This window comes from Eucyclogobius newberryi, unplaced genomic scaffold (assembly GCF_026437365.1).
Source record: "Eucyclogobius newberryi isolate DKJ021-1_F unplaced genomic scaffold, fEucNew1.0.hap1 SCAF_5, whole genome shotgun sequence".
Lineage (NCBI taxonomy): Eukaryota > Metazoa > Chordata > Actinopteri > Gobiiformes > Gobiidae > Eucyclogobius > Eucyclogobius newberryi.
Genome location: NW_027316167.1, coordinates 5,123,349 through 5,150,100, shown reverse-complemented (window position 1 = coordinate 5,150,100; position 26,752 = coordinate 5,123,349). Strand labels below are relative to the sequence as shown.

General features: G+C 44.9%; 1 protein-coding gene across 1 annotated transcript; it reads right to left on the bottom strand.

Annotated features, from left to right (window-relative positions):
* Positions 1-16,566: 16,566 nt before the first annotated feature.
* LOC140381709 (uncharacterized) lies at positions 16,567-24,323 on the bottom strand. Its single transcript, XM_072465829.1, has 6 exons — positions 24,202-24,323; positions 19,833-20,182; positions 18,301-18,529; positions 17,454-17,504; positions 17,273-17,351; positions 16,567-17,198 (listed from the first exon to the last, which is right to left on the bottom strand). Exons 1-6 carry the CDS (start codon positions 24,269-24,271, stop codon positions 17,024-17,026), a joined length of 954 nt encoding a protein of 317 aa, XP_072321930.1. The 5' UTR covers positions 24,272-24,323; the 3' UTR covers positions 16,567-17,023.
* Positions 24,324-26,752: the final 2,429 nt, after the last annotated feature.

Genomic DNA, 26,752 nt, shown 5'->3' with positions numbered 1-26,752 from the left:
AGTCCTGCTTTAGACCTGCTTAAGACCTGTTTTAGTCCTGCTTTAGTCCTGCTTTAGACCTGCTTTAGACCTGCTTTAGACATGCTTTAGTCCTGCTTTAGACCTGCTTTAGACCTGCTTTAGTCCTGCTTTAGTCCTGCTTTAGTCCATCTTTAGGCCTGCTTAAGACCTGCTTTAGTCCTGCTTTAGTCCTGCTTTAGCCCAGCTTTAGTACAGCTTTAGTCCTGCTTTAGACCTGCTTTAGTCCATCTTTAGACCTGCTTTAGTCCAGCTTTAGACCTGCTTTAGACCTTCTTTAGTCCTGCTTTAGACCTGCTTTAGTCCTGCTTTAGTCCTGCTTTAGTCCATCTTTAGTCCAGCTTTAGTCCAGCTTTAGTCCTGCTTTAGTCCTGCTTTAGACCTGCTTTAGTCCAGCTTTAGTCCAGCTTTAGTCCAGCTTTAGTCCTGCTTTAGTCCTGCTTTAGACCTGCTTTAGACCTGCTTTAGACCTGCTTTAGTCCTGCTTTAGTCCAGCTTTAGTCCATCTTTAGGCCTACTTAAGACCTGCTTTAGACCTGATTTAGACCTGCTTTAGTCCTGCTTTAGACCTGCTTTAGACCTGCTTTAGTCCAGCTTTAGTCCTGCTTTAGACCTGCTTTAGACCTGCTTTAGACCTGCTTTAGTCCTGCTTTAGACCTGCTTTAATCCATCTTTAGGCCTGCTTAAGACCTGCTTTAGTCCTGCTTTAGACCTGCTTTAGTCAATCTTTAGACCTGCTTTAGACCTGCTTTAGTCCAGCTTTAGTCCTGCTTTAGACCTGCTTTAGACCTGCTTTAGACCTGCTTTAGTCCTGCTTTAGACCTGCTTTAATCCATCTTTAGGCCTACTTAAGACCTGCTTTAGACCTGATTTAGACCTGCTTTAGTCCTGCTTTAGACCTGCTTTAGACCTGCTTTAGTCCAGCTTTAGTCCTGCTTTAGACCTGCTTTAGACCTGCTTTAGACCTGCTTTAGTCCTGCTTTAGACCTGCTTTAATCCATCTTTAGGCCTGCTTAAGACCTGCTTTAGTCCTGCTTTAGACCTGCTTTAGTCAATCTTTAGACCTGCTTTAGACCTGCTTTAGTCCAGCTTTAGTCCTGCTTTAGACCTGCTTTAGACCTGCTTTAGACCTGCTTTAGTCCTGCTTTAGACCTGCTTTAATCCATCTTTAGGCCTGCTTAAGACCTGCTTTAGTCCTGCTTTAGTCCTGCTTTAGTCAATCTTTAGGCCTGCTTAAGACCTGCTTTAGTCCTGCTTTAGACCTGCTTTAGACCTGCTTTAGTCCTGCTTTAGTCCTGCTTTAGTCTTGCTTTAGACCTGCTTTAGTCCAGCTTTAGTCCAGCTTTAGTACAGCTTTAGACCTGCTTTAGTCCAGCTTTAGTCCTGCTTTAGACCTGCTTTAGTCCTGCTTTAGTCCAGCTTTAGTCCTGCTTTAGTCCTGCTTCAGTCCAGCTTTAGACCTGCTTTAGTCCAGCTTTAGTCCTGCTTTAGACCTGCTTTAGACCTGCTTTAGACCTGCTTTAGTCCTGCTTTAGTCCTGCTTTAATCCATCTTTAGGCCTGCTTTAGACCTGCTTTAGACCTGCTTTAGACCTGCTTTAGTCCTGCTTTAGTCCTGCTTTAGTCCAGCTTAAGACCTGCTTTAGTCCTGCTTAAGACTTGCTTTAGACCTGCTTTAGACCTGCTTTAGACCTGCTTTAGACCTGCTTTAGTCCTGCTTTAGTCCTGCTTTAGTCCATCTTTAGGCCTGCTTAAGACCTGCTTTAGTCCTGCTTTAGACCTGCTTTAGTCCAGCTTTAGACCTGCTTTAGTCCAGCTTTAGTCCTGCTTTAGACCTGCTTTAGACGTGCTTTAGACCTGCTTTAGTCCTGCTTTAGTCCTGCTTTAATCCATCTTTAGGCCTGCTTAAGACCTGCTTTAGTCCTGCTTTAGACCTGCTTTAGTCCTGCTTTAGACCTGCTTCAGACCTGCTTTAGTCCTGCTTTAGTCCATCTTTAGGCCTGCTTAAGACCTGCTTTAGTCTTGCTTTAGACCTGCTTTAGTCCAACTTTAGTCCTGCTTTAGTCCTGCTTTAGTCCTGCTTTAGTCCAGCTTTAGTCCTGCTTTAGACCTGCTTCAGACCTGCTTTAGTCCTGCTTTAGTCCAGCTTTAGTCCTGCTTTAGTCCTGCTTTAGTCCAGCTTTAGACCTGCTTTAGTCCAGCTTTAGTCCTGCTTTAGACCTGCTTTAGTCCTGCTTTAGTCCTGCTTTAGTCCATCTTTAGGCCTGCTTAAGACCTGCTTTAGTCCTGCTTTAGACCTGCTTTAGACCTGCTCTAGACCTGCTTTAGTCCTGCTTTAGACCTGCTTTAGACATGCTTTAGTCCTGCTTTAGTCCTGCTTTAGACCTGCTTTAGTCCTGCTTTAATCCTGCTTTAGTCCATCTTTAGGCCTGCTTAAGACCTGCTTTAGTCCTGCTTTAGTCCTGCTTTAGCCCAGCTTTAGTCCAGCTTTAGTCCTGCTTTAGACCTGCTTTAGTACAGCTTTAGACCTGCTTTAGACCTGCTTTAGTCCTGCTTTAATCCATATTTAGGCCTGCTTTAGACCTGCTTTAGACCTGCTTTAGACCTGCTTTAGTCCTGCTTTAGTCCTGCTTTAGTCCAGCTTAAGACCTGCTTTAGTCCTGCTTTAGACCTGCTTTAGACATGCTTTAGTCCTGCTTTAGACCTGCTTTAGACCTGCTTTAGACATGCTTTAGTCCTGCTTTAGTCCTGCTTTAGACCTGCTTAAGACCTGCTTTAGTCCTGCTTTAGACCTGCTTTAGACCTGCTTTAGACCTGCTTTAGTCCTGCTTTAGTCCTGCTTTAGTCGAGCTTTAGTCCTGCTTTAGACCTGCTTTAGTCCATCTTTAGGCCTGCTTAAGACCTGCTTTAGTCCTGCTTAAGACCTGCTTTAGTCCTGCTTTAGTCCTGCTTTAGTCCAGCTTTAGTCCAGCTTCAGCCCTGCTTTAGTCCTGCTTTATCCTGCTTTAGTCCTGCTTTAGTCCAGATTTAGTCCTGCTTTAGTCCTGCTTTAGTCCAGCTTTAGTCCTGCTTTATCCTGCTTTAGTCCTGCTTTAGTCCAGATTTAGTCCTGCTTTAGTCCTGCTTTAGTCCAGCTTTAGACCTGCTTTAGTCCAGCTTTAGTCCTGCTTTAGACCTGCTTTAGTCCTGCTTTAGTCCTGCTTTAATCCATCTTTAGGCCTACTTAAGACCTGCTTTAGACCTGCTTTAGTCCTGCTTTAGACCTGCTTAAGACCTGTTTTAGTCCTGCTTTAGTCCTGCTTTAGACCTGCTTTAGACCTGCTTTAGACATGCTTTAGTCCTGCTTTAGACCTGCTTTAGACCTGCTTTAGTCCTGCTTTAGTCCTGCTTTAGTCCATCTTTAGGCCTGCTTAAGACCTGCTTTAGTCCTGCTTTAGTCCTGCTTTAGCCCAGCTTTAGTACAGCTTTAGTCCTGCTTTAGACCTGCTTTAGTCCATCTTTAGACCTGCTTTAGTCCAGCTTTAGACCTGCTTTAGACCTTCTTTAGTCCTGCTTTAGACCTGCTTTAGTCCTGCTTTAGTCCTGCTTTAGTCCATCTTTAGTCCAGCTTTAGTCCAGCTTTAGTCCTGCTTTAGTCCTGCTTTAGACCTGCTTTAGTCCAGCTTTAGTCCAGCTTTAGTCCAGCTTTAGTCCTGCTTTAGTCCTGCTTTAGACCTGCTTTAGACCTGCTTTAGACCTGCTTTAGTCCTGCTTTAGTCCAGCTTTAGTCCATCTTTAGGCCTACTTAAGACCTGCTTTAGACCTGATTTAGACCTGCTTTAGTCCTGCTTTAGACCTGCTTTAGACCTGCTTTAGTCCAGCTTTAGTCCTGCTTTAGACCTGCTTTAGACCTGCTTTAGACCTGCTTTAGTCCTGCTTTAGACCTGCTTTAATCCATCTTTAGGCCTGCTTAAGACCTGCTTTAGTCCTGCTTTAGACCTGCTTTAGTCAATCTTTAGACCTGCTTTAGACCTGCTTTAGTCCAGCTTTAGTCCTGCTTTAGACCTGCTTTAGACCTGCTTTAGACCTGCTTTAGTCCTGCTTTAGACCTGCTTTAATCCATCTTTAGGCCTGCTTAAGACCTGCTTTAGTCCTGCTTTAGTCCTGCTTTAGTCAATCTTTAGGCCTGCTTAAGACCTGCTTTAGTCCTGCTTTAGACCTGCTTTAGACCTGCTTTAGTCCTGCTTTAGTCCTGCTTTAGTCTTGCTTTAGACCTGCTTTAGTCCAGCTTTAGTCCAGCTTTAGTACAGCTTTAGACCTGCTTTAGTCCAGCTTTAGTCCTGCTTTAGACCTGCTTTAGTCCTGCTTTAGTCCAGCTTTAGTCCTGCTTTAGTCCTGCTTCAGTCCAGCTTTAGACCTGCTTTAGTCCAGCTTTAGTCCTGCTTTAGACCTGCTTTAGACCTGCTTTAGACCTGCTTTAGTCCTGCTTTAGTCCTGCTTTAATCCATCTTTAGGCCTGCTTTAGACCTGCTTTAGACCTGCTTTAGACCTGCTTTAGTCCTGCTTTAGTCCTGCTTTAGTCCAGCTTAAGAACTGCTTTAGTCCTGCTTAAGACTTGCTTTAGACCTGCTTTAGACCTGCTTTAGTCGTGCTTTAGTCCTGCTTTAGTCCATCTTTAGGCCTGCTTAAGACCTGCTTTAGTCCTGCTTTAGACCTGCTTTAGACCTGCTTTAGTCCTGCTTTAGTCCTGCTTTAGTCCAGCTTTAGTCCTGCTTTAGACCTGCTTTAGTCCATCTTTAGGCCTGCTTAAGACCTGCTTTAGTCCTGCTTTAGTCCATCTTTAGGCCTGCTTTAGACCTGCTTTAGTCCTGCTTAAGACCTGCTTTAGACCTGCTTTAGTCCTGCTTTAGTCCTGCTTTAGTCCATCTTTAGGCCTGCTTAAGACCTGCTTTAGTCCTGCTTTAGACCTGCTTTAGTCCTGCTTTAGACCTGCTTTAGTCCTGCTTTAGTCCTGCTTTAGTCCAGCTTTAGTCCTGCTTTAGACCTGCTTTAGACCTGCTTTAGTCCTGCTTTAGTCCATCTTTAGGCCTGCTTAAGACCTGCTTTAGTCCTGCTTTAGACCTGCTTTAGTCCAGCTTTAGTCCTGCTTTAGTCCTCCTTTAGTCCAGCTTTAGACCTGCTTTAGTCCAGCTTTAGTCCTGCTTTAGACCTGCTTTAGTCCTGCTTTAATCCATCTTTAGGCCTGCTTAAGACCTGCTTTAGTCCTGCTTAAGACCTGCTTTAGACCTGCTTTAGACCTGCTTTAGACCTGCTTTAGTCCAGCTTTAGTCCTGCTTTAGTCCTGCTTTAGTCCTGCTTTAGTCCAGCTTTAGTCCTGCTTTAGACCTGCTTTAGTCCTGCTTTAGTCCAGCTTTAGTCCTGCTTTAGTCCTGCTTTAGTCCAGCTTTAGACCTGCTTTAGTCCAGCTTTAGTCCTGCTTTAGACCTGCTTTAGACCTGCTTTAGACCTGCTTTAGACCTGCTTTAGACATGCTTTAGTCCTGCTTTAGACCTGCTTTAGACCTGCTTTAGTCCTGCTTTAGTCCTGCTTTAGTCCATCTTTAGGCCTGCTTAAGACCTGCTTTAGTCCTGCTTTAGACCTGCTTTAGACCTGCTCTAGACCTGCTTTAGTCCTTCTTTAGTCCTGCTTTAGTCCAGCTTTAGTCCTGCTTTAGCCCTGCTTTAGTCCTGCTTTAGTCCAGATTTAGTCCTGCTTTAGTCCTGCTTTAGTCCTGCTTTAGACCTGCTTTAGTCCAGCTTTAGTCCTGCTTTAGACCTGGTTTAGACCTGCTTTAGACCTGCTTTAGTCCTGCTTTAGTCCTGCTTTAATCCAGCTTTAGTCCAGCTTTAGTCCTGCTTTAGTCCTGCTTTAGACCTGCTTTAGTCCAGCTTTAGTCCAGCTTTAGTCCAGCTTTAGTCCTGCTTTAGACCTGCTTTAGACCTGCTTTAGACCTGCTTTAGTCCTGCTTTAGTCCAGCTTTAGTCCATCTTTAGGCCTACTTAAGACCTGCTTTAGTCCTGCTTTAGTCCTGCTTTAATCCAGCTTTAGTCCAGCTTTAGTCCTGATTTAGACATGCTTTAGTCCAGCTTTAGACCTGCTTTAGACCTGCTTTAGTCCTGCTTTAGTCCTGCTTTAGTCCTGCTTTAGACCTGCTTTAGACCTGCTTTAGTCCTACGTTAGACCTGCTTTAGACCTGCTTTAGTCCTGCTTTAGACCTGCTTTAGACCTGCTTTAGTCCTGCTTTAGTCCTGCTTTAGTCCAGCTTTAGTCCTGCTTTAGACCTGCTTTAGTCCTGCTTTAGTCCTGCTTAAGACCTGCTTTAGTCCTGCTTTAGTACTGCTTTAGTCCTGCTTTAGTCCAGCTTTAGTCCTGCTTTAGACCTGCTTTAGACCTGCTTTAGTCCTGCTTTAGTCCTGCTTTAGTCCATCTTTAGGCCTGCTTAGGACCTGCTTTAGTCCTGCTTTAGTCCAGCTTTAGTCCTGCTTTAGTCCTGCTCTAGTCCTGCTTTAGTCCATCTTTAGGCCTGCTTTAGTCCAGCTTTAGACCTGATTTAGTCCTGCTTTAGTCCTGCTTTAGCCCATCTTTAGGCCTGCTTTAGTCCTGCTTTAGTCCTGCTTTAGACCTGCTTTAGTCCTGCTTTAGTCCAGCTTTAGACCTGCTTTAGTCCAGCTTTAGTCCTGCTTTAGACCTGCTTTAGACCTGCTTTAGACCTGCTTTAGACCTGCTTTAGTCCTGCTTTAGTCCATCTTTAGGCCTGCTTAAAACCTGCTTTAGACATGCTTTAGTCCTGCTTTAGTCCTGCTTTAGACCTGCTTTAGTCCTGCTTTAGTCCTGCTTTAGTCCATCTTTAGGCCTGCTTAAGACCTGCTTTAGTGCTGCTTTAGACCTGCTTTAGACCTGCTTTAGTCCTGCTTTAGACCGGCTTTAGTCCTGCTTTAGTCCTGCTTTAGGCCTGCTTAAGACCTGCTTTAGTCCTGCTTTAGTCCTGCTTTAGTCCAGCTTTAGTCCTGCTTTAGACCTGCTTTAGACCTGCTTTAGTCCTGCTATAGTCCTGCTTTAGTCCATCTTTAGGCCTGCTTAAGACCTGCTTTAGTTCTGCTTTAGACCTGCTTTAGTCCTGCTTTAGTCCATCTTTAGGCCTGCTTAAGACCTGCTTTAGTTCTGCTTTAGACCTGCTTTAGTCCTGCTTTAGTCCTGCTTTAGTCCAGCTTTAGTCCTTCTTTAGACCTGCTTTAGACCTGCTTTAGTTCAGCTTTAGTCCAGCTTTAGTCCATCTTTAGACCTGCTTTGGACCTGCTTAAGACCTGCTTTAGTCCTGCTTTAGACCTGCTTTAGACCTGCTGCTTTAGACCTGCTTTAGTCCTGCTTTAGTCCTGCTTCGATCCAGCTTTAGTCCATCTTTAGTCCTGTTTTAGTCCTGCTTTAGTCCAGCTTTAGTCCATCTTTAGGCCTGCTTTAGTCCTGCTTTAGTCCTGCTTTAGACCTGCTTTAGTCCTGCTTTAGTCCATCTTTAGGCCTGCTTAAAACCTGCTTTAGACCTGCTTTAGACCTGCTTTAGACCTGCTTTAGACCTGCTTTAGTCCATCTTTAGGCCTGCTTAAGACCTGCTTTAGTGCTGATTTAGACCTGCTTTAGACCTGCTTTAGTTCTGCTTTAGACCTGCTTTAGTCCTGCTTTAGTCCTGCTTTAGTCCAGCTTAAGACTTGCTTTAGTCCTGCTTTAGACCTGCTTTAGACCTGCTTTAGTCCTGCTTGAGACCTGCTTTAGTCCAGCTTTAGTCCTGCTTTAGACCTGCTTTAGACCTGCTTTAGACCTGCTTTAGTCCTGCTTTAGTCCAGCTTTAGACCTGCTTTAGTCCAGCTTTAGTCCTGCTTAAGACCTGCTTTAGTGCTGCTTTAGACCTGCTTTAGACCTGCTTTAGTCCTGCTTTAGACCTGCTTTAGTCCTGCTTTAGACCTGCTTTAGTCCTGCTTTAGTCCATCTTTACGCCTGCTTAAGACCTGCTTTAGTGCTGTTTTAGACCTGCTTTAGACCTGCTTTAGTCCTGCTTTAGACCTGCTTTAGTCCTGCTTTAGTCCTGCTTTAGTCCAGCTTAAGACTTGCTTTAGTCCTGCTTTAGTCCTGCTTTAGACCTGCTTTAGACCTGCTTTAGACCTGCTTTAGTTCAGCTTTAGTCCAGCTTTAGTCCATCTTTAGTCCTGTTTTAGTCCTGCTTTAGTCCAGCTTTAGTCCTGCTTTAGACCTGCTTAAGACCTGCTTTAGTCCATCTTTAGTCCTGCTTTAGTCCTGCTTTAGTCCTGCTTCAGACCTGCTTTAGTCCTGCTTTAGTCCAGCTTTAGACCTGCTTTAGTCCAGCTTTAGTCCAGCTTTAGTCCTGCTTTAGACCTGCTTCAGACCTGCTTTAGTCCAGCTTTAGGCCTGCTTAAGACCTGCTTTAGTCCATCTTTAGTCCTGCTTTAGTCCTGCTTTAGTCCTGCTTCAGACCTGCTTTAGTCCTGCTTTAGTCCAGCTTTAGACCTGCTTTAGTCCTGCTTTAGTCCAGCTTTAGACCAGCTTTAGTCCTGCTTTAGACCTGCTTTAGTCCATCTTTAGTCCTGCTTTAGTCCTGCTTCAGACCTGCTTTAGTCCTGCTTTAGTCCAGCTTTAGACCTGCTTTAGTCCTGCTTTAGTCCAGCTTTAGACCTGCTTTAGTCCAGCTTTAGTCCTGCTTAAAACCTGCTTTAGACCTGCTTTAGACCTGCTTAAGACCTGCTTTAGTGCTGCTTTAGACCTGCTTTAGACCTGCTTTAGTCCTGCTTTAGTCCTGCTTTAGTCCAGCTTTAGTCCTGCTTTAGACCTGCTTAAGACCTGCTTTAGTCCTGCTTTAGACCTGCTTTAGACCTGCTTTAGTTCAGCTTTAGTCCAGCTTTAGTCCATCTTTAGTCCTGCTTTATTCCTACTTTGATCCAGCTTTAGTCCTGCTTTAGTCCTGTTTTAGTCCATCTTCAGGCCTGCTTAAGACCTGCTTTAGTGCTGCTTTAGACCTGCTTTAGTCCTGCTTTAGTCCTGTTTTAGTCCATCTTCAGGCCTGCTTAAGACCTGCTTTAGTGCTGCTTTAGACCTGCTTTAGTCCTGCTTTAGTCCAGCTTTAGTCCAGCTTTAGTCCAGCTTTAGACCTGCTTTAGTCCTGCTTTAGTCCTGCTTTAGACCTGCTTTAGTCCTGCTTTAGACCTGCTTTAGACCTGCTTTAGTCCTGCTTTAGTCCTGCTTTAGTCCATCATTAGGCCTGCTTAAGACCTGCTTTAGTCCTGCTTTAGTCCTGCTTTAGACCTGCTTTAGACCTGCTTTAGTCCTGCTTTAGTCCTGCTTTAGTCCATCTTTAGGCCTGCTTAAGACCTGCTTTAGTGCTGCTTTAGACCTGCTTAAGACCTGCTTTAGTCCTGCTTTAGTCCTGCTTTAGTCCTGCTTTAGTCCTGCTTTAGTCCATAATTAGGCCTGCTTAAGACCTGCTTTAGTCCTGCTTTAGTCCTGCTTTAAACCTGCTTTAGTTCAGCTTTAGTCCAGCTTTAGTCCTGCTTTATTCCTACTTTGATCCAGCTTTAGTCCATCTTTAGTCCTGCTTTAGACCTGCTTTAGACCTGCTTTAGACCTGTTTTTGTCCTGCTTTAGTCCAGCTTTAGACCTGCTTTAGTCCAGCTTTAGTCCTGCTTAAAACCTGCTTTAGACCTGCTTTAGACCTGCTTAAGACCTGCTTTAGTGCTGCTTTAGACCTGCTTTAGACCTGCTTTAGACCTGCTTTAGTCCTGCTTTAGTCCTGCTTTAGTCCAGCTTTAGTCCTGCTTTAGACCTGCTTAAGACCTGCTTTAGTCCTGCTTTAGACCTGCTTTAGACCTGCTTTAGTTCAGCTTTAGTCCAGCTTTAGTCCATCTTTAGTCCTGCTTTATTCCTACTTATATCCAGCTTTAGTCCTGCTTTAGTCCTTTTTTAGTCCATCTTCAGGCCTGCTTAAGACCTGCTTTAGTGCTGCTTTAGACCTGCTTTAGTCCTGCTTTAGTCCTGTTTTAGTCCATCTTCAGGCCTGCTTAAGACCTGCTTTAGTGCTGCTTTAGACCTGCTTTAGACCTGCTTTAGTCCTGCTTTAGTCCTGTTTTAGTCCATCTTCAGGCCTGTTTAAGACCTGCTTTAGTGCTGCTTTAGACCTGCTTTAGTCCTGCTTTAGTCCAGCTTTAGTCCAGCTTTAGTCCAGCTTTAGACCTGCTTTATTCCTGCTTTAGTCCTGCTTTAGTCCTGCTTTAGTCCATCTTTAGTCCAGCTTAAGACCTGCTTTAGTCCTGCTTTAGTCCAGCTTTAGTCCATCTTTAGTCCTGCTGTAGACCTGCTTTAGACCTGCTTTAGTCCTGCTTTAGTCCTGCTTTAGTCCATCTTTAGTCCAGCTTAAGACCTGCTTTAGTGCTGCTTTAGACCTGCTTAAGACCTGCTTTAGTCCTGCTTTAGTCCTGCTTTAGTCCTGCTTTAGACCTGCTTAAGACCTGCTTAGTCCTGCTTCAGACCTGATTTTAGTCCAGCTTTAGACCTGCTTTAGTCCTGCTTTAGTCCAGCTTTAGTCCTGCTTTAGACCTGCTTTAGTCCTACTTTGATCCAGCTTTAGTCCATCTTTAGTCCTGCTTTAGACCTGCTTCGATCGAGCTTTAGTCCATCTTTAGTCCTGTTTTAGTCCTGCTTTAGTCCTGCTTTAGTCCTGCTTTAGTCCTGCTTTAGTCCTGCTTTAGTCCAGCTTAAGACTTGCTTTAGTCCTGCTTTAGACCTGCTTTAGACCTGCTTTAGTTCAGCTTTAGTCCAGCTTTAGTCCATCTTTAGTCCTGCTTTATTCCTACTTTGATACAGCTTTAGTCCATCTTTAGTCCTGTTTTAGTCCTGCTTTAGTCCTGCTTTAGTCCAGCTTTAGTCCAGCTTTAGGCCTGCTTAAGACCTGCTTTAGTCCAGCTTTAGTCCAGCTTTAGTCCTGCTTTAGACCTGCTTTAGTCCATCTTTAGTCCTGCTTTAGTCCTGCTTTAGTCCTGCTTTAGTCCTGCTTTAGACCTGCTTTAGTCATGCTTTAGTGCTACTTTGATCCAGCTTTAGTCCAGCTTTAGTCCATCTTTAGTCCTGCTTTAGTCCATCTTTAGTCCAGCTTAAGACCTGCTTTAGTCCTGCTTTAGTCCAGCTTTAGTCCATCTTTAGTCCTGCTGTAGACCTGCTTTAGACCTGCTTTAGTCCTGCTTTAGTCCTGCTTTAGTCCATCTTTAGTCCAGCTTAAGACCTGCTTTAGTGCTGCTTTAGACCTGCTTAAGACCTGCTTTAGTCCTGCTTTAGTCTTGCTTTAGTCCTGCTTTAGTCCTGCTTTAGACCTGCTTAAGACCTGCTTAGTCCTGCTTTAGACCTGCTTTAGTCCTGCTTTAGTCCTACTTTTATCCAGCTTTAGTCCATCTTTAGTCCTGCTTCAGATCTGCTTTAGTCCTGCTTTAGTCCATCTTTAGTCCAGCTTAAGACCTGCTTTAGTGCTGCTTTAGACCTGCTTAAGACCTGCTTTAGTCCTGCTTTAGTCTTGCTTTAGTCCTGCTTTAGTCCTGCTTTAGACCTGCTTAAGACCTGCTTTAGTCCTGCTTTAGACCTGCTTTAGTCCTGCTTTAGTCCTACTTTGATCCAGCTTTAGTCCATCTTTAGTCCTGCTTCAGACCTGCTTTAGTCCAGCTTTAGTCCTGCTTTAGTCCTGCTTTAGACCTGCTTTAGACCTGCTTTAGTCCTGCTTTAGTCCAGCTTTAGTCCTGCTTTAGACCTGCTTAAGACCTGCTTTAGTCCTGCTTTAGTCCAGCTTTAGTCCTGCTTTAGACCTGCTTTAGACCTGCTTTAGTTCTGCTTTAGTCCTACTTTGATCCAGCTTTAGTCCAGCTTTAGTCCAGCTTTAGTCCTGCTTTAGACCTGCTTTAGTCCATCTTTAGACCTGCTTTAGTCCTGCTTTAGTCCTGCTTTAGTCCTGCTTTAGTCCTGCTTTAGTCCTGCTTTAGTCCTGCTTTAGTCCATCTTTAGGCCTGCTTAAGACCTGCTTTAGTCCTGCTTTGGACCTGCTTTAGACCTGCTTTAGTCCAGCTTTAGTCCAGCTTTAGTCCTGCTTTAGTCCAGCTTTAGACCTGCTTTAGTCCAGCTTTAGTCCAGCTTTAGTCCAGCTTTAGTCCATCTTCAGACCTGCTTTAGTCCTGCTTTAGTCCAGCTTTAGACCTGCTTTAGTCCAGCTTTAGACCTGCTTTAGACCTGCTTTAGTCCAGCTTTAGACCTGCTTTAGACCTGCTTTAGTCCTGCTTTAGACCTGCTTTAGACCTGCTTTAGACCTGCTTTAGTCCAGCTTTAGTCCAGCTTTAGTCCTGCTTAAGACCTGCTTTAGTCCTGCTTTAGTCCAGCTTTAGACCTGCTTTAGTCCAGCTTTAGTCCTGCTTTAGACCTGCTTTATACCTGATTTAGACCTGCTTTAGTCCTGCTTTAGTCCTGCTTTAGTCATGCTTTAGACCTGCTTTAGACCTGCTTTAGTCCTGCTTTAGTCCATCTTTAGGCCTACTTAAGACCTGCTTTAGACCTGCTTTAGACCTGCTTTAGTCATGCTTTAGACCTGCTTTAGTCCTGCTTTAGTCCAGCTTAAGACCTGCTTTAGTCCTGCTTTAGACCTGCTTTAGACCTGCTTTAGACCTGCTTTAGTCCTGCTTTAGACCTGCTTTAGACCTGCTTTAGTCCTGCTTTAGTCCATCTTTAGGCCTACTTAAGATCTGCTTTAGACCTGCTTTAGACCTGCTTTAGTCCTGCTTTAGACCTGCTTTAGACCTGCTTTAGTCCTGCTTTAGTCCTGCTTTAGTCCAGCTTAAGACCTGCTTTAGTCCTGCTTTAGTCCTGCTTTAGACCTGCTTTAGACCTGCTTTAGACCTGCTTTAGTCCTGCTTTAGACCTGCTTAAGACCTGCTTTAGTCCTGCTTTAGTCCATCTTTAGGCCTGCTTAAGACCTGCTTTAGTCCTGCTTTAGACCTGCTTTAGACCTGCTTTAGTCCTGCTTTAGACCTGCTTTAGACCTGCTTTAGTCCTGCTTTAGTCCATATTTAGGCCTGCTTAAGACCTGCTTTAGTCCTGCTTTAGTCCAGCTTTAGTCCAGCTTTAGTCCAGCTTTAGACCTGCTTTAGTCCTGCTTTAGTCCTGCTCTAGACCTGCTTTAGACCTGCTTTAGTACTGCTTTAGTCCTGCTTTAGTCCTGCTTTAGTCCATCTTTAGGCCTGCTTTAGTCCAGCTTTAGACCTGATTTAGTCCTGCTTTAGTCCTGCTTTAGCCCATCTTTAGACCTGCTTTAGTCCTGCTTTAGTCCATCTTTAGACCTGCTTTAGTCCAGCTTTAGTCCAGCTTTAGTCCTGCTTTAGTCCATCTTTAGACCTGCTTTAGTCCAGCTTTAGACCTGCTTTAGACCTGCTTTAGACCTGCTTTAGTCCAGCTTTAGACCTGCTTTAGACCTGCTTTAGTCCTGCTTTAGTCCTGCTTTAGCCCATCTTTAGGCCTGCTTTAGTCCTGCTTTAGACCTGCTTTAGTCCTGCTTTAGTACTGCTTTAGTCCAGCTTTAGACCTGCTTTAGTCCAGCTTTAGACCTGCTTTAGTCCTGCTTTAGACCTGCTTAAGACCTGCTTTAGACCTGCTTTAGTCCTGCTTTAGACCAGCTTAAGACTTACTTTAGTCCTGCTTTAGTCCTGCTTTAGACCTGCTTTAGACCTGCTTTAGACCTGCTTTAGACCTGCTTTAGTCCTGCTTTAGTCCAGCTTTAGACCTTCTTTAGACCTGCTTTAGTCCTGCTTTAGTCCAGCTTTAGACCTTCTTTAGACCTGCTTTAGTCCTGCTTTAGACCTGCTTTAGACCTGCTTTAGTCCTGCTTTAGACCTGCTTTAGACCTGCTTTAGTCCTGCTTTAGTCCTGCTTTAGACCTGCTTTAGACCTGCTTTAGACCTGCTTTAGACCTGCTTTAGTCCTGCTTTAGTCCTGCTTTAGTCCTGCTTAAGACCTGCTTTAGTCCTGCTTTAGACCTGCTTTAGACCTTCCTTAGACCTGCTTTAGTCCTGCTTTAGACCTGCTTTAGTACTGCTTTAGTCCTGCTTTAGTCCTGCTTTAGTCCATCTTTAGGCCTGCTTTAGTCCAGCTTTAGACCTGATTTAGTCCTGCTTTAGTCCTGCTTTAGTCCTGCTTTAGACCTACTTTAGACCTGCTTTAGACCTGCTTTAGTCCTGCTTTAGTCCTGCTTTAGTCCTGCTTTAGTCCATCTTTAGGCCTGCTTCAGTCCAGCTTTAGACCTGATTTAGTCCTGCTTTAGTCCTGCTTTAGCCCATCTTTAGGCCTGCTTTAGTCCAGCTTTAGTCCAGCTTTAGTCCAGCTTTAGTCCTGCTTTAGTCCTGCTTTAGACCTGCTTTAGACCTGCTTTAGACCTGCTTTAGACCTGGTTTAGTCCTGCTTTAGTCCTGCTTTAGCCCATCTTTAGGCCTGCTTTAGTCCAGCTTTAGTCCAGCTTTAGTCCAGCTTTAGTCCTGCTTTAGTCCTGCTTTAGACCTGCTTTAGACCTGGTCTGGAACTTCTTTGCCCCTGTCATCATCTGAACTGCCACCAGAGGGCGATAGACTAAATATGAAGAAGTTATGAGATAAGATGAAATGTTCCTTTATTGTCCACACATGGGGAAATTTCATTGTTGCAACGCAGTAGATACAGAGGAAAAGGACAGATCACTTATAGGAAGTTTAAAAAACTCTCTTAAGGCAAGGCAAGTTTATTTGTAGAGCACATTTCATACACAAGGCAATTCAAAGTGCTTCACACAGCAGGAAAATCACAAAGAAATTACAGAAATACAATAAAATTAACTAAATTAAAAATTATCAATCCAACTGATTTTCTAAACTAATAAAATCACAAACAAAAGAGAAGAGTGCAAAGAAAAAATCCTTTCAGTCATATGCGCAGCTAAACAAAACTGTTTTTAGCTTAGATTTGAACATTGTCAGAGTAGAAGCCTGTCTCACATCTTCAGGAAGACTGTTTCAGATTTTAGCTGCATAAAACTGAAACGCAGATTCCCCATGTTTTGTCCTGACTCTGGGCACCAGCAAGAGGCCGGTCCCTGAGGTCCTCAGAGTCCGAGATGGTTCATATGGCACTAACATATCCAAGATGTACTTTGGTGCTAGGCCATGGAGAGACTTGTACACAAGCAGAGCTGCTTTAAAGTCTATTCTCTGAGCCACAGGGGGCAGTGCAGAGACCTGAGAACAGGACTAATGTGATCATACTTCCTGGTTCTAGTCAGGACCCGAGCAGCAGCGTTCTGGATGTACTGCAGCTGTTTTACAACTCGTTTGGAGAGGCCAGTGAGCAGGCCGTTACAGTAGTCTAATCTACTGGAGACAAACGCGTGGATAAGTCTCTCTAAATCTGGTTTTGACAGTATATTTTTGATTTTGGCAATGTTTTTTAGATGGTAAAAAGCTGCTGATGTTATTGATTTGACGTGGCTATTAAAGTTCAAGTCTGAGTCCATTATTACCCCCAGATTTCTAATTTGGTTTGTAGGTTTTAGAGCGAGACTCTGGAGGTGACCGCTAACACTTTCTCTTTGTTTCTGTGGGCCAAAAACGATTATTTCAGTCTTGTCTGAGTTCAGCTGGAGAAAGTTGTTTTGCCTCCACAAACTGATCTGTTGGATGCAGTGACAGAGTGAATCTACTGGTCCATAGTCACCTGCCGATAGTGAAACATAGATCTGAGTGTCGTCTGCATAATTGTGATAGGACACATTTTCACTGCGTATCAACTGACCTAACGGCAGCATGTAGAGGTTGAACAGAGGGGGACCCAGGACTGACCCTTGGGGCACTCCACAGGTCAGGGTCATGTGGTCTGAGACACAGCTACCAATTTCAACAAAGTACTTCCTGTCTTCCAGATAGGACCTTAACCAGTTTAGGGCAGTGCCAGTGATGCCCACCCAGTCCTCTAGTCTCTGTAAGAGGATCCCATGATCGACAGTGTCAAAAGCAGCACTCAGATCTAACAGAATTAAGACTGAGGCTTTGCCCGTGTCAGTGTTCAGGCGGATGTCATTTGTCACCTTGACAAGAGCAGTCTCAGTGCTGTGATGAGGTCTAAAACCTGACTGAAAAACATCAAATGAGTTAATAGAAAAACTCGTATAAACAAAAACTCCTATTGACAGAACCTCTCATTTCTTAATAAGGAGGGGAAAAATAAATAAAGATAAAATAAAACAAAAACAGCCAGCATAAGACAAGATAATATTAATGAATTCCCCTTATGTTATGTTCACAGTGAAAACTGACCAAAAAACTGACAAAAAAACAGTTTTGCCTGTAGTTTCCCCCTTAACCCATCATCACGTTCAAATATATGAAGTGTTCACAATCACGAAACATAAACGGCTATAATAACATCATAAAGAATATAAATACAACGTGATTCAAAAGGTGTCAAAAGGATGTCCAAAGTCAGGTTTAATGGGAAAAATAAGTTTAATTTAAATTATTACAAACATATTCATGAAACAAAAAGAACGTGTTGCTCGGTGGCAGAGTGGTTAAGGTACAGCACACGTACGCCGGGCTCCAGGTGCTCCGACTATTTGTTGCATGTCCTCCCTTCTCTCTCATCCCCCATTTCACACTCTACTTTCCTGTCAATAAAGCCGACGGACACAACATTTTACAAAAGAAAAGTACAACAACAGCAACAGCTACAGCAACAGCAACAACAACAACAACAACAACAACAACAACAACAACAACAACAACAACAACAAGAAGCGTTGAAATAAGTGGCATCAGTGCATCGGGGTCAGCAGCTCAGGCTCAGAGTTCAGACGGGGGCCCACCTACTCCCGGCTGCTGATTGGTGGGTTCCGCTCCGTCATGTGGTGTGTGCTGATTGGTTCGTTTCCTCCCGTTCCGATCCTATGACAGATGACTGTTCGGTAGCTCGTCCAATGGGATGACAGTGTACTCCTCTGCCTTGCCGTTCTCTTTGGGGTACGTTTTGTGCAGTAAGTCCTCCGTCTCGGCTTTGCCCTGCTGGTGGTCCGGAGCGAGGGTCACGCCCGTCTGGTTGAACTGGTCGGGGCCGTTCCACCTAAAACGCAGAGAATCAGTGAGTGTTTTGAGAGCGTGACACACACAGACGTTAGCTCCGTGTGTAGCCCTTACTTGTCTCTGGTCGCTATAGCGACGAAGATCAGAACTAAGACGGCCAGGCCCACCAGGAAGCCCACAATGATGATCCATTCTGAAGACAGGACACAAACAAATCAATAAATCAATCAATCAATCAACAAATCAATCAATCAATCAATCAATCAAACTGTATTAATGCTGTCCCAGCTCTTACCTGGAGTCACGTGTCCGTTTGGCTTCCCGATGTCCTTCTGGTGTTGAGGGGCTGAAACAAGATTCAAAGGTGAGAACGTGGCTGAACATGAGAGAAAAACACTTCATTTGGGCCAATCTGGGAGAGAACCAGGTCCGGGACAGAACCAGGTCCGGGACAGAACCAGGTCCGGGACAGAACCAGGTCCGGGACAGAACCAGGTCCGGGACAGAACCAGGTCCGGGACAGAACCAGGTTTGGGACAGAACCAGGTCCGGGACAGAACCAGGTCCGGGACAGAACCAGGTCCGGGACAGAACCAGGTTTGGGACAGAACCAGGTCCGGGACAGAACCAGGTTTGGGACAGAACCAGGTTTGGGACAGAACCAGGTTTGGGACAGAACCAGTTCTAGTCTGAGAAAAGGTCAAGTTAGCTTTAGCATTTAGCCTCATTTTGTTTTCTAGTATTCTCGTTAGTGAAGTTCTCTTCCTTATTCCTGCCACATCTCGTCCTCCTCCCGCCTCCTCCTCCTCTTCCTCCTCCTCCTCCCTCCTCTCGCCTCCTCCTCCCTCCTCTTCCTCCTCCTCCTCCCTCCTCTCGCCTCCTGCTCCCTCCTCTTCCTCCTCCTCCTCCTCCTCCTCCTCCTCCTCCCGCCTCCTCCCCCTTATTTGTTCTTTCAGGTCTCTAGAATTAACAAATCTTAATTATCTTACATCATCTAACACATTCTCTCACAAATCCTCCTGTTAGAAGCTGCACTGAGGCCTGAGGCACAAAGGCGACTGAGAAGTGAAAATGTTTCTGCAGCTGAACTTGAACTTTGGGATCACACCTCCCTCTCCTGGTGGTCTTCCTTTACCATTTACCTTCGTTCTTCGGGGTGGTGGCGCCGGTGGGCGGTTTCTCGACGAAGGGAACGTGATTGAACATGCGCCTTTTCTCAGTGTCAGGGTCGAGGGTGGTGGTGGTTTCTTCTTCTCCAGAGCCAGAGTCGCTCATGAGTTTCCAAAAGTCGGTGGTGGTGGTGGTGGTGGTGGTGGTGGTCTCCTCTGCGGTTTTATCTTCACTCTGGTCCGTCGGGGTCCTGTCCTCAGACTGTGGTGTGGTCAGAATGGAAAGAGGTTAGAATATTTGTAATACAGTTCTATCGCACTTTATACAAATCAGACATTCGGGATTTGTTTTTATCCTTTAAACCGTGACACGAGTCGGATTTGGCAGCGTTCTGGAACAAATATTACAAATCCTGTTCGCTATCGTGAGCTGCGGCTGTAATATAAAGAGACCGGAGCAAATCAGGAAGCAGACTTATTCTTCAAACGTTTTAGATCACTATTGCGAATCAAGATTGTCCGATACACAACATAATGATCCGCCAGTGTCGTAAATTAGAACTTTAGTGAAGACAAAACCATTTCTTGAGCTTTTTTCAGGTAATAGTATTGAACCATAAAACAAGCAGATCCTCATTTTATGTTTCGTCCCCTGCAACAAGAACAACAACAACAACAACAATGACACTGATAAGCCCCGCCTCTCCATAGTGACATGTCACCATAACAAGCAACAGATTGTCATTTACCGTATTTTCACAGTTTTGGCTGGAGTGCGACTTATATGTGATATTATTCATTATTTTCACACTGACAACCACAAGAGGGCGCTCTAGGCTCTAAGCGATGCAGAAGAAGAATCTGCACTTCCTCTTCCTCTGGAGTTTGTGGAGTTGTTTAGAAGTGACACAGAGGAAGAAGAATTCAGTGGATTTAGTGATTTGGGGTAAAACTGATGCTTTGCTAAACTTGTTAGCATGTTCTTTATGCTATAGTTATCTGAATAACTGTTCATATGTTACGTTAACATACCAGACACTTACCACAGTTCTGTCTGTGCCTCATGTAGCTGAAGGTGTTAGCGTTAGCATACGTCATGTAGCTGAGGGTGTTAGCGTTAGCATACGTCATGTAGCTGAAGGTGTTAGCGTTAGCATACGTCATGTAGCTGAAGGTGTTAGCGTTAGCATACGTGCACCTATTCACCATGTTCTCTCATCTGTTATTATTTTAAACTGCATTTACAGATGAAATGTCTGTTCTTGGTCTTGGATTTTATCAAATACATTTCCCCCAACAATGTGACTTATACTCCAGTGCGACTTATATGTGTTTTTTATTCTCTATTATGTATTTAGTTGGCTGTTGCGACTTATACTCCGGACAATACGGTACATGCTTGTAATTTTGAAAAGTGGCTACGAAACACTTTATCACTGAGTCTTAATCTTGTCAAGTAATCACAGCTAAGCACAGGTGTGAAGGCGTGGATAGGGGGTAGGTGAAAACAGACAGTAAACTAACGACGAGGGAACACGACAGAGATAAAAGCTCATGAACCACACCTCAGAAGAAGGCGCCGCTGTGGATTGGACGGCGCTGACTCGGGTGGCGCCGGTGGTGGTCTGTTCCTCTGGACTCTCCCCCATGGCGCTGCCCTCCTCTCCCCCCAGTGTGGTGGTGGTGGTGCTTTCCTCTCCCCCCGGTGTGGTGGTGGTGGTGCTTTCCTCTCCCCCCGGTGTGGTGGTGGTGGTGCTTTCCTCTCCCCCCAGTGTGGTGGTGGTGGTGGTGCTTTGCCAGGTCGCTGTCTGGTTCTGGGGCGCTTGTGTGGTCAGTGACGACTGGACCACGATGAAGCCGTCGGTCACAGCCTCACGGAACACGTCCTCGTCCGTGCGCGGGATCTGGGTCGCGGCTGGTGGAAGGGAAAGAACAGCGGCGGAGATCAGAAGAGGAAAAGTACAGAGGAGAACTATGTGTACACGGCTTTGTTTGGTTAGTTCCAGGTAAACACTTCGGATGACAGTGAACAAATAGGATTAAGTGCGGAAATGTGCTCAACAAGTTGTGCTCACGAGTTTGAGAGCATTTCAGATGGAGGACATTTGAAGTTGACTGTTTTTGAAAGAAAAACTGTTGAGCGGCATCACTGGGATACAAACTGCCATATTAATCTTGTTGCTAAACGAACTTAAAACATAGATAAATGATGAAATGAAAGGTGCACTATGGGTCCAGCACCTGCTCATCTCCTCGTCTGAAGATGCTATTGCTTTGCTGGGATTTTTCCACAGTATGGCATTACATTTTATCTCCATCGTGCAACATCTTTGGAAAAGCAAGTCCATTTACAATCAGCTGTAATATAATACACACAATCGATCAGTTTAATGCCAGACCGTGGAACATTCCAGATAAAACAACAGCAGGTAGCAGAGAGCCTGATTATTCTTTAGGCCTTTGTTTCATGTGGATTGTCCCAGTAAAATATTGACCATAAATAAGATGAAAAAGTCTGAATACACCAGTTTGATGAATAGTAAAGGAAAGTTACTCGATTGACCACAAAAGCAGTTCCTGTCAAGACTTGTGGAGAGTTATAATCATTAGCGGACTTACAAAGAGTCACGAAGACTCTGATGCAAGTGGCACTCCCTGAACTACAAACAAACCTAATCCGCCTCTATCTCATCGATAATCAAGAGGACGAGTCCTGCTCCAGGGTTTAATGTAATTGGATTTAGATTTGTCATATTTGATGTGTGGAAATAACTGTTGGTTTAATAAACTACAGGGTTTGTACAAATGTTTGCAAAATAAGTCCATGGAAAGTGCCAGCCTTTTGCCATTTGACTTTGATTCTATTTTTGAGGGATTTTTTATTTCTGAAGACTGATGCAAGAGTGTGTAACTCACATACATACATATATATATATATATATACAATACATATATATACAATACATGTATAACCCTTGCATGACTTTGTGACACACATAACTCTCCTCTGCATATGGCCAGTCCTGCTGTTTTTATTCTGTATTATTCTAGAGTACTATCAAATTATTGTCTGGAGCAATAAAGTAATACATAAAGTAAAAGGATATGGCCGTCGTGTCTGCAATTTTGTTCTGACGTTACAAATATTGAAACCAGCACATTCTAAAGCTGTTTTCACACTGCAAACTGGATGTATGTTTTTAATCTACGTAACAAACCATCATCAACATTCACAAGCATTGTGACCGTGTGCAAAGCTTTAACGTGAAACTTGGGGTGGACCACCCAACCACAGCCAATCAGAGCGCTGCATTCAGCTCTTATTTCCAGCTTGACCAGACGCAATACTTTATTATTACGTGCAGAGCGCGCTGTGGCCTGATTGTCACAAAGTACTGCTATCACGAGATACTTTTTGAGGGAAAAGACAAAATGTACTTATTCACAAAAAAGTATGTTACTCCAGCTTCAAAGGTAAAGGTTTCTGGTGCTTGTTTCCATGGAGAAGTTAATGTTATTATTAAACTAGTCAGGTCACAGCAAGAAGCTTTTAAATGTAGGTTTTGATAAATAAAAACAACTACTTGACCATAGTTTATCATTATATTATATTATAGTTTAATGTCGCACTGCGGAGCATTTCGGGCAAAGCAGTATCTTCTAGAGACAAATATGTGGAGGAAACATTTTAAATGCTTCACCAAACCATGAGTCATGATTCTGCATAAAAGGATCTTAAATTACAGCAGGTCTTGAGTTCAGTTTAATTCCAAATGTTTTCATGCCTCACTGCACTTTCCCTCTAAAGAAAGAGCGTTTTGTCCTTCCACCTGACACTTCACTGCGTCAGGGTTCACAGCAGGACAGCGTTACAACTACTACAGCGTTACAACTACTACAGCGTTACAACTACTACAGCGTTACAACTACTGCAGCGTTACAACTACTGCAGCGTTACAACTACTGCAGCGTTACAACTACTACAGCGTTACAACTACTGCAGCGTTACAACTACTACAGCGTTACAACTACTACAGCGTTACAACTACTGCAGCGTTACAACTACTGCAGCGTTACAACTACTGCAGCGTTACAACTACTGCAGCGTTACAACTACTACAGCGTTACAACTACTGCAGCGTTACAACTACTACAGCGTTACAACTACTACAGCGTTACAACTACTACAGCGTTACAACTACTGCAGCGTTACAACTACTGCAGCGTTACAACTACTACAGCGTTACAACTACTGCAGCGTTACAACTACTACAGCGTTACAACTACTACAGCGTTACAACTACTGCAGCGTTACAACTACTGCAGCGTTACAACTACTACAGCGTTACAACTACTACAGCGTTACAACTACTACAGCGTTACAACTACTGCAGCGTTACAACTACTGCAGCGTTACAACTACTACAGCGTTACAACTACTACAGCGTTACAACTACTACAGCGTTACAACTACTACAGCGTTACAACTACTATAGCGTTACAACTACTGCAGCGTTACAACTACTACAGCGTTACAACTACTACAGCGTTACAACTACTGCAGCGTTACAACTACTACAGCGTTACAACTACTGCAGCGTTACAACTACTGCAGCGTTACAACTACTACAGCGTTACAACTACTACAGCGTTACAACTACTGCAGCGTTACAACTACTACAGCGTTACAACTGCTACAGCGTTACAACTACTACAGCGTTACAACTACTACAGCGTTACAACTACTACAGCGTTACAACTACTGCAGCGTTACAACTACTACAGCGTTACAACTACTACAGCGTTACAACTACTACAGAGTTACAACTACTACAGCGTTACAACTACTGCAGCGTTACAACTACTACAGCGTTACAACTACTGCAGCGTTACAACTACCGCAGCGTTACAACTACTACAGCGTTACAACTACTACAGCGTTACAACTACTACAGCGTTACAACTACTACAGCGTTACAACTACTACAGCGTTACAACTACTACAGCGTTACAACTACTACAGAGTTACAACTACTACAGCGTTACAACTACTGCAGCGTTACAACTACTACAGCGTTACAACTACTGCAGCGTTACAACTACCGCAGCGTTACAACTACTACAGCGTTACAACTACTGCAGCGTTACAACTACTGCAGCGTTACAACTGCTACAGCGTTACAACTACTACAGCGTTACAACTACTACAGCGTTACAACTACTACAGCGTTACAACTACTGCAGCGTTACAACTACTACAGCGTTACAACTACTGCAGCGTTACAACTACCGCAGCGTTACAACTACTACAGCGTTACAACTACTACAGCGTTACAACTACTGCAGCGTTACAACTACTACAGAGTTACAACTACTGCAGCGTTACAACTACTGCAGCGTTACAACTACTACAGCGTTACAACTACTGCAGCGTTACAACTACCGCAGCGTTACAACTACTACAGCGTTACAACTACTGCAGCGTTACAACTACTGCAGCGTTACAACTACTGCAGCGTTACAACTACTACAGCGTTACAAAGTGTTACAACTACTACAGCGTTCAAAGAAATACTCTTTTACCAGTTTGAGGGTTGAGAACCAAATTAACAACTGTTATTTTGGTATTTTCGTCGTGTGTTATTTATTACACATGATGATGAGCTCTGTCCATTACCATTATTGAATTTAAGTATTTTTATTCTTATTTTTGTATCTGATAGCTTTTTGTTATGACTAAGTTCCTGTGTTTGTGAATTTAGTTTTTTAGATTTTAGATTTGATCATAGTGTGAATAACCACTGCTGTCTTTGTCAGTTTACTTTCTCAACATATTTTGCCTTAGTGAACTATAGAAAAGTTTAGAATGTATATATCTGTACATCAAAATATCTGTCTTAAAGATCTTAAAGGTCGTGATGGTGTAAGTCTTACTTGTGAGCAGAGCGGCGTTTCCCAGAGCGAGCAGAGCCAGTAAAACGACAGCGCTGAGGCCGTCCATCATGTCACGTCCCAACAATGAAATCACACAGAGAATTCTGACACAACCTGGTCATGACGAGGCTTTTATGCACCGCGATGAGTCATGGAGCGAGGGGGCGGGGCTCACCCGAACACACCTGAGCACGGTTCCCACGCTCGTCTCCACGACGCTCCTGGCGAGTTTTCTGTGGACGAGGAAGCAGTGCCATGGAAGGAAAACAGACACAAGGAAACAAGCTTTAGGGGCTTTCAGAGTTATGAAAGACGTGAAGACAACACCAACATCCTCATACTTTACTCACTTTGAGTTATGGTGACTTATATTTTATTATTTTTACCTTATCATTTTAATCAGGTCAAAACTATGGCCCCTGGAAGCTGAGGAGGAGGCGGAGGAGGAGGCGCTGAGGAGGAGGAGGCTCTGAGGACGAGGAAGCTCTTAGGAGGAAGCTTTGAGAAGGCGCTGAGGTGGAAGCGGAGGAGGAGGCGCTGAGGAGGAGGAGGCTCTGAGGAGGAGGCTCTGCTGAGAAGGCAGAGGAAGAGGAGGCTGGAGAGGAGGTGGACGAGGCTGCAGAGGAGGACAGGAGCCTGAAGGAGGAGGAGGCTGAGGAGGAGGCTGAGGAGGAGGTTCTGTGGAAGTTGCAGAGGAGGCGGCAGAGGAGGAGGCTCTGCAGAGGAGGAGGCTGGAGAGGAGGTGGACAAGGCTAGAGATGAGGACAGGAGCTTGAAGGAGGAGGAGGCTGAGGAAGAGGCTGAAGAGGAGCCTCTGTGGAGGAGGTGGAGGAGGAGGCTCTGCGGAGGAAGCGGAGGAGGAGGCTCTGCGGAGGAGGAGGAGGCTCTGCGGAGGAAGCGGAGGAGGAGGCTCTGCGGAGGAGGAGGAGGTTCTGAGGAGGAAGCGGAGGAGGAGGCTCTGCGGAGGAGGAGGAGGCTCTGAGGAGGAAGCGGAGGAGGAGGCTCTGCGGAGGAGGAGGAGGTTCTGAGGAGGAAGCGGAGGAGGAGGCTCTGCGGAGGAGGAGGAGGCTCTGAGGAGGAAGCGGAGGAGGAGGCTCTGCGGAGGAGGAGGAGGCTCTGAGGAGGAAGCGGAGGAGGAGGCTCTGCGGAGGAGGAGGAGGCTCTGAGGAGGAAGCGGAGGAGGAGGCTCTGCGGAGGAGGAGGAGGCTCTGCGGAGGAGGAGGCTCTGCGGAGGAGGAGGAGGCTCTGAGGAGGAAGCGGAGGAGGAGGCTCTGCGGAGGAGGAGGAGGCTCTGAGGAGGAAGCGGAGGAGGAGGCTCTGCGGAGGAGGAGGAGGCTCTGAGGAGGAAGCGGAGGAGGAGGCTCTGCGGAGGAGGAGGAGGCTCTGAGGAGGAAGCGGAGGAGGAGGCTCTGCGGAGGAGGAGGAGGCTCTGCGGAGGAGGAGGCTCTGCGGAGGAAGCGGAGGAGGAGGCTCTGCGGAGGAGGAGGAGGTTCTGAGGAGGAAGCGGAGGAGGAGGCTCTGCGGAGGAGGAGGAGGCTCTGAGGAGGAGGACAGGAGCCTGAAGGAGGAGGCACTGAGGAGGAGGTTGCGGAGGAGGCGGAGAAGGACTCTACTTTCAGTAAATAGGTTTAATGCCGTACTGGGGAATATTCTGGGAAATTAATACCATCACAGGCTCCGCCCCCGAAAAAAGCTTTGCACAGATTTTGTGCCAAAACGAATTCAGTGGAATCGTAAACTTGGCGTGTGTTTCAGATTGACATAAGCAGCAGTTGGAGCAAAGTGACAAAGGCTGGAGGCCCTGCACATGTGCCGTCATGACTCCAGATACTTAAGTGCCAATAAAACTTCAAATAACACAGTATATAATAATAATAATTCAATACAATAATAATATTCAATTCAATGTATTATATAACCAGACCGCAAACATGGGCGAGTATACAGTCAGTCTGCTGCTCAGTGGCTCAGGGGTTAGAGAAGCTGTCCTACTCTAAGGTTAGATCTGTCCTACTCTAAGGTTAGATCTGTTCAACTCTAAGGTTAGATCTGTCCTACTCTAAGGTTAGATCTGTTCAACTCTAAGGTTAGATCTGTCCTACTCTAAGGTTAGATCTGTTCAACTCTAAGGTTAGATCTGTCCTACTCTAAGGTTAGATCTGTTCAACTCTAAGGTTAGATCTGTTCAACTCTAAGGTTAGATCTGTCCTACTCTAAGGTTAGATATGTTCAACTCTAAGGTTAGATCTGTCCTACTCTAAGGTTAGATCTGTCCTACTCTAAGGTTAGATCTGTTCAACTCTAAGGTTAGATCTGTTCAACTCTAAGGTTAGATCTGTCCTACTCTAAGGTTAGATCTGTTCAACTCTAAGGTTAGATCTGTTCAACTCTAAGGTTAGATCTGTCCTACTCTAAGGTTAGATCTGTCCTACTCTAAGGTTAGATCTGTTCAACTCTAAGGTTAGATCTGTCCTACTCTAAGGTTAGATCTGTTCAACTCTAAGGTTAGATCTGTCCTACTCTAAGGTTAGATCTGTCCTACTCTAAGGTT

Excerpts from the sequence above, each read along its gene's own strand:
- LOC140381709 (XM_072465829.1), bottom strand. The coding sequence starts at position 24,271 with ATGATGGACGGCCTCAGCGCTGTCGTTTTACTGGCTCTGCTCGCTCTG. Across the intron at positions 20,183-24,201 it reads AAACGCCGCTCTGCTCACAA|CCGCGACCCAGATCCCGCGC; the intron begins GTAAGACTTACA and ends CCCTTCCACCAG. Across the intron at positions 17,352-17,453 it reads AAACGGACACGTGACTCCAG|AATGGATCATCATTGTGGGC; the intron begins GTAAGAGCTGGG and ends TCCTGTCTTCAG.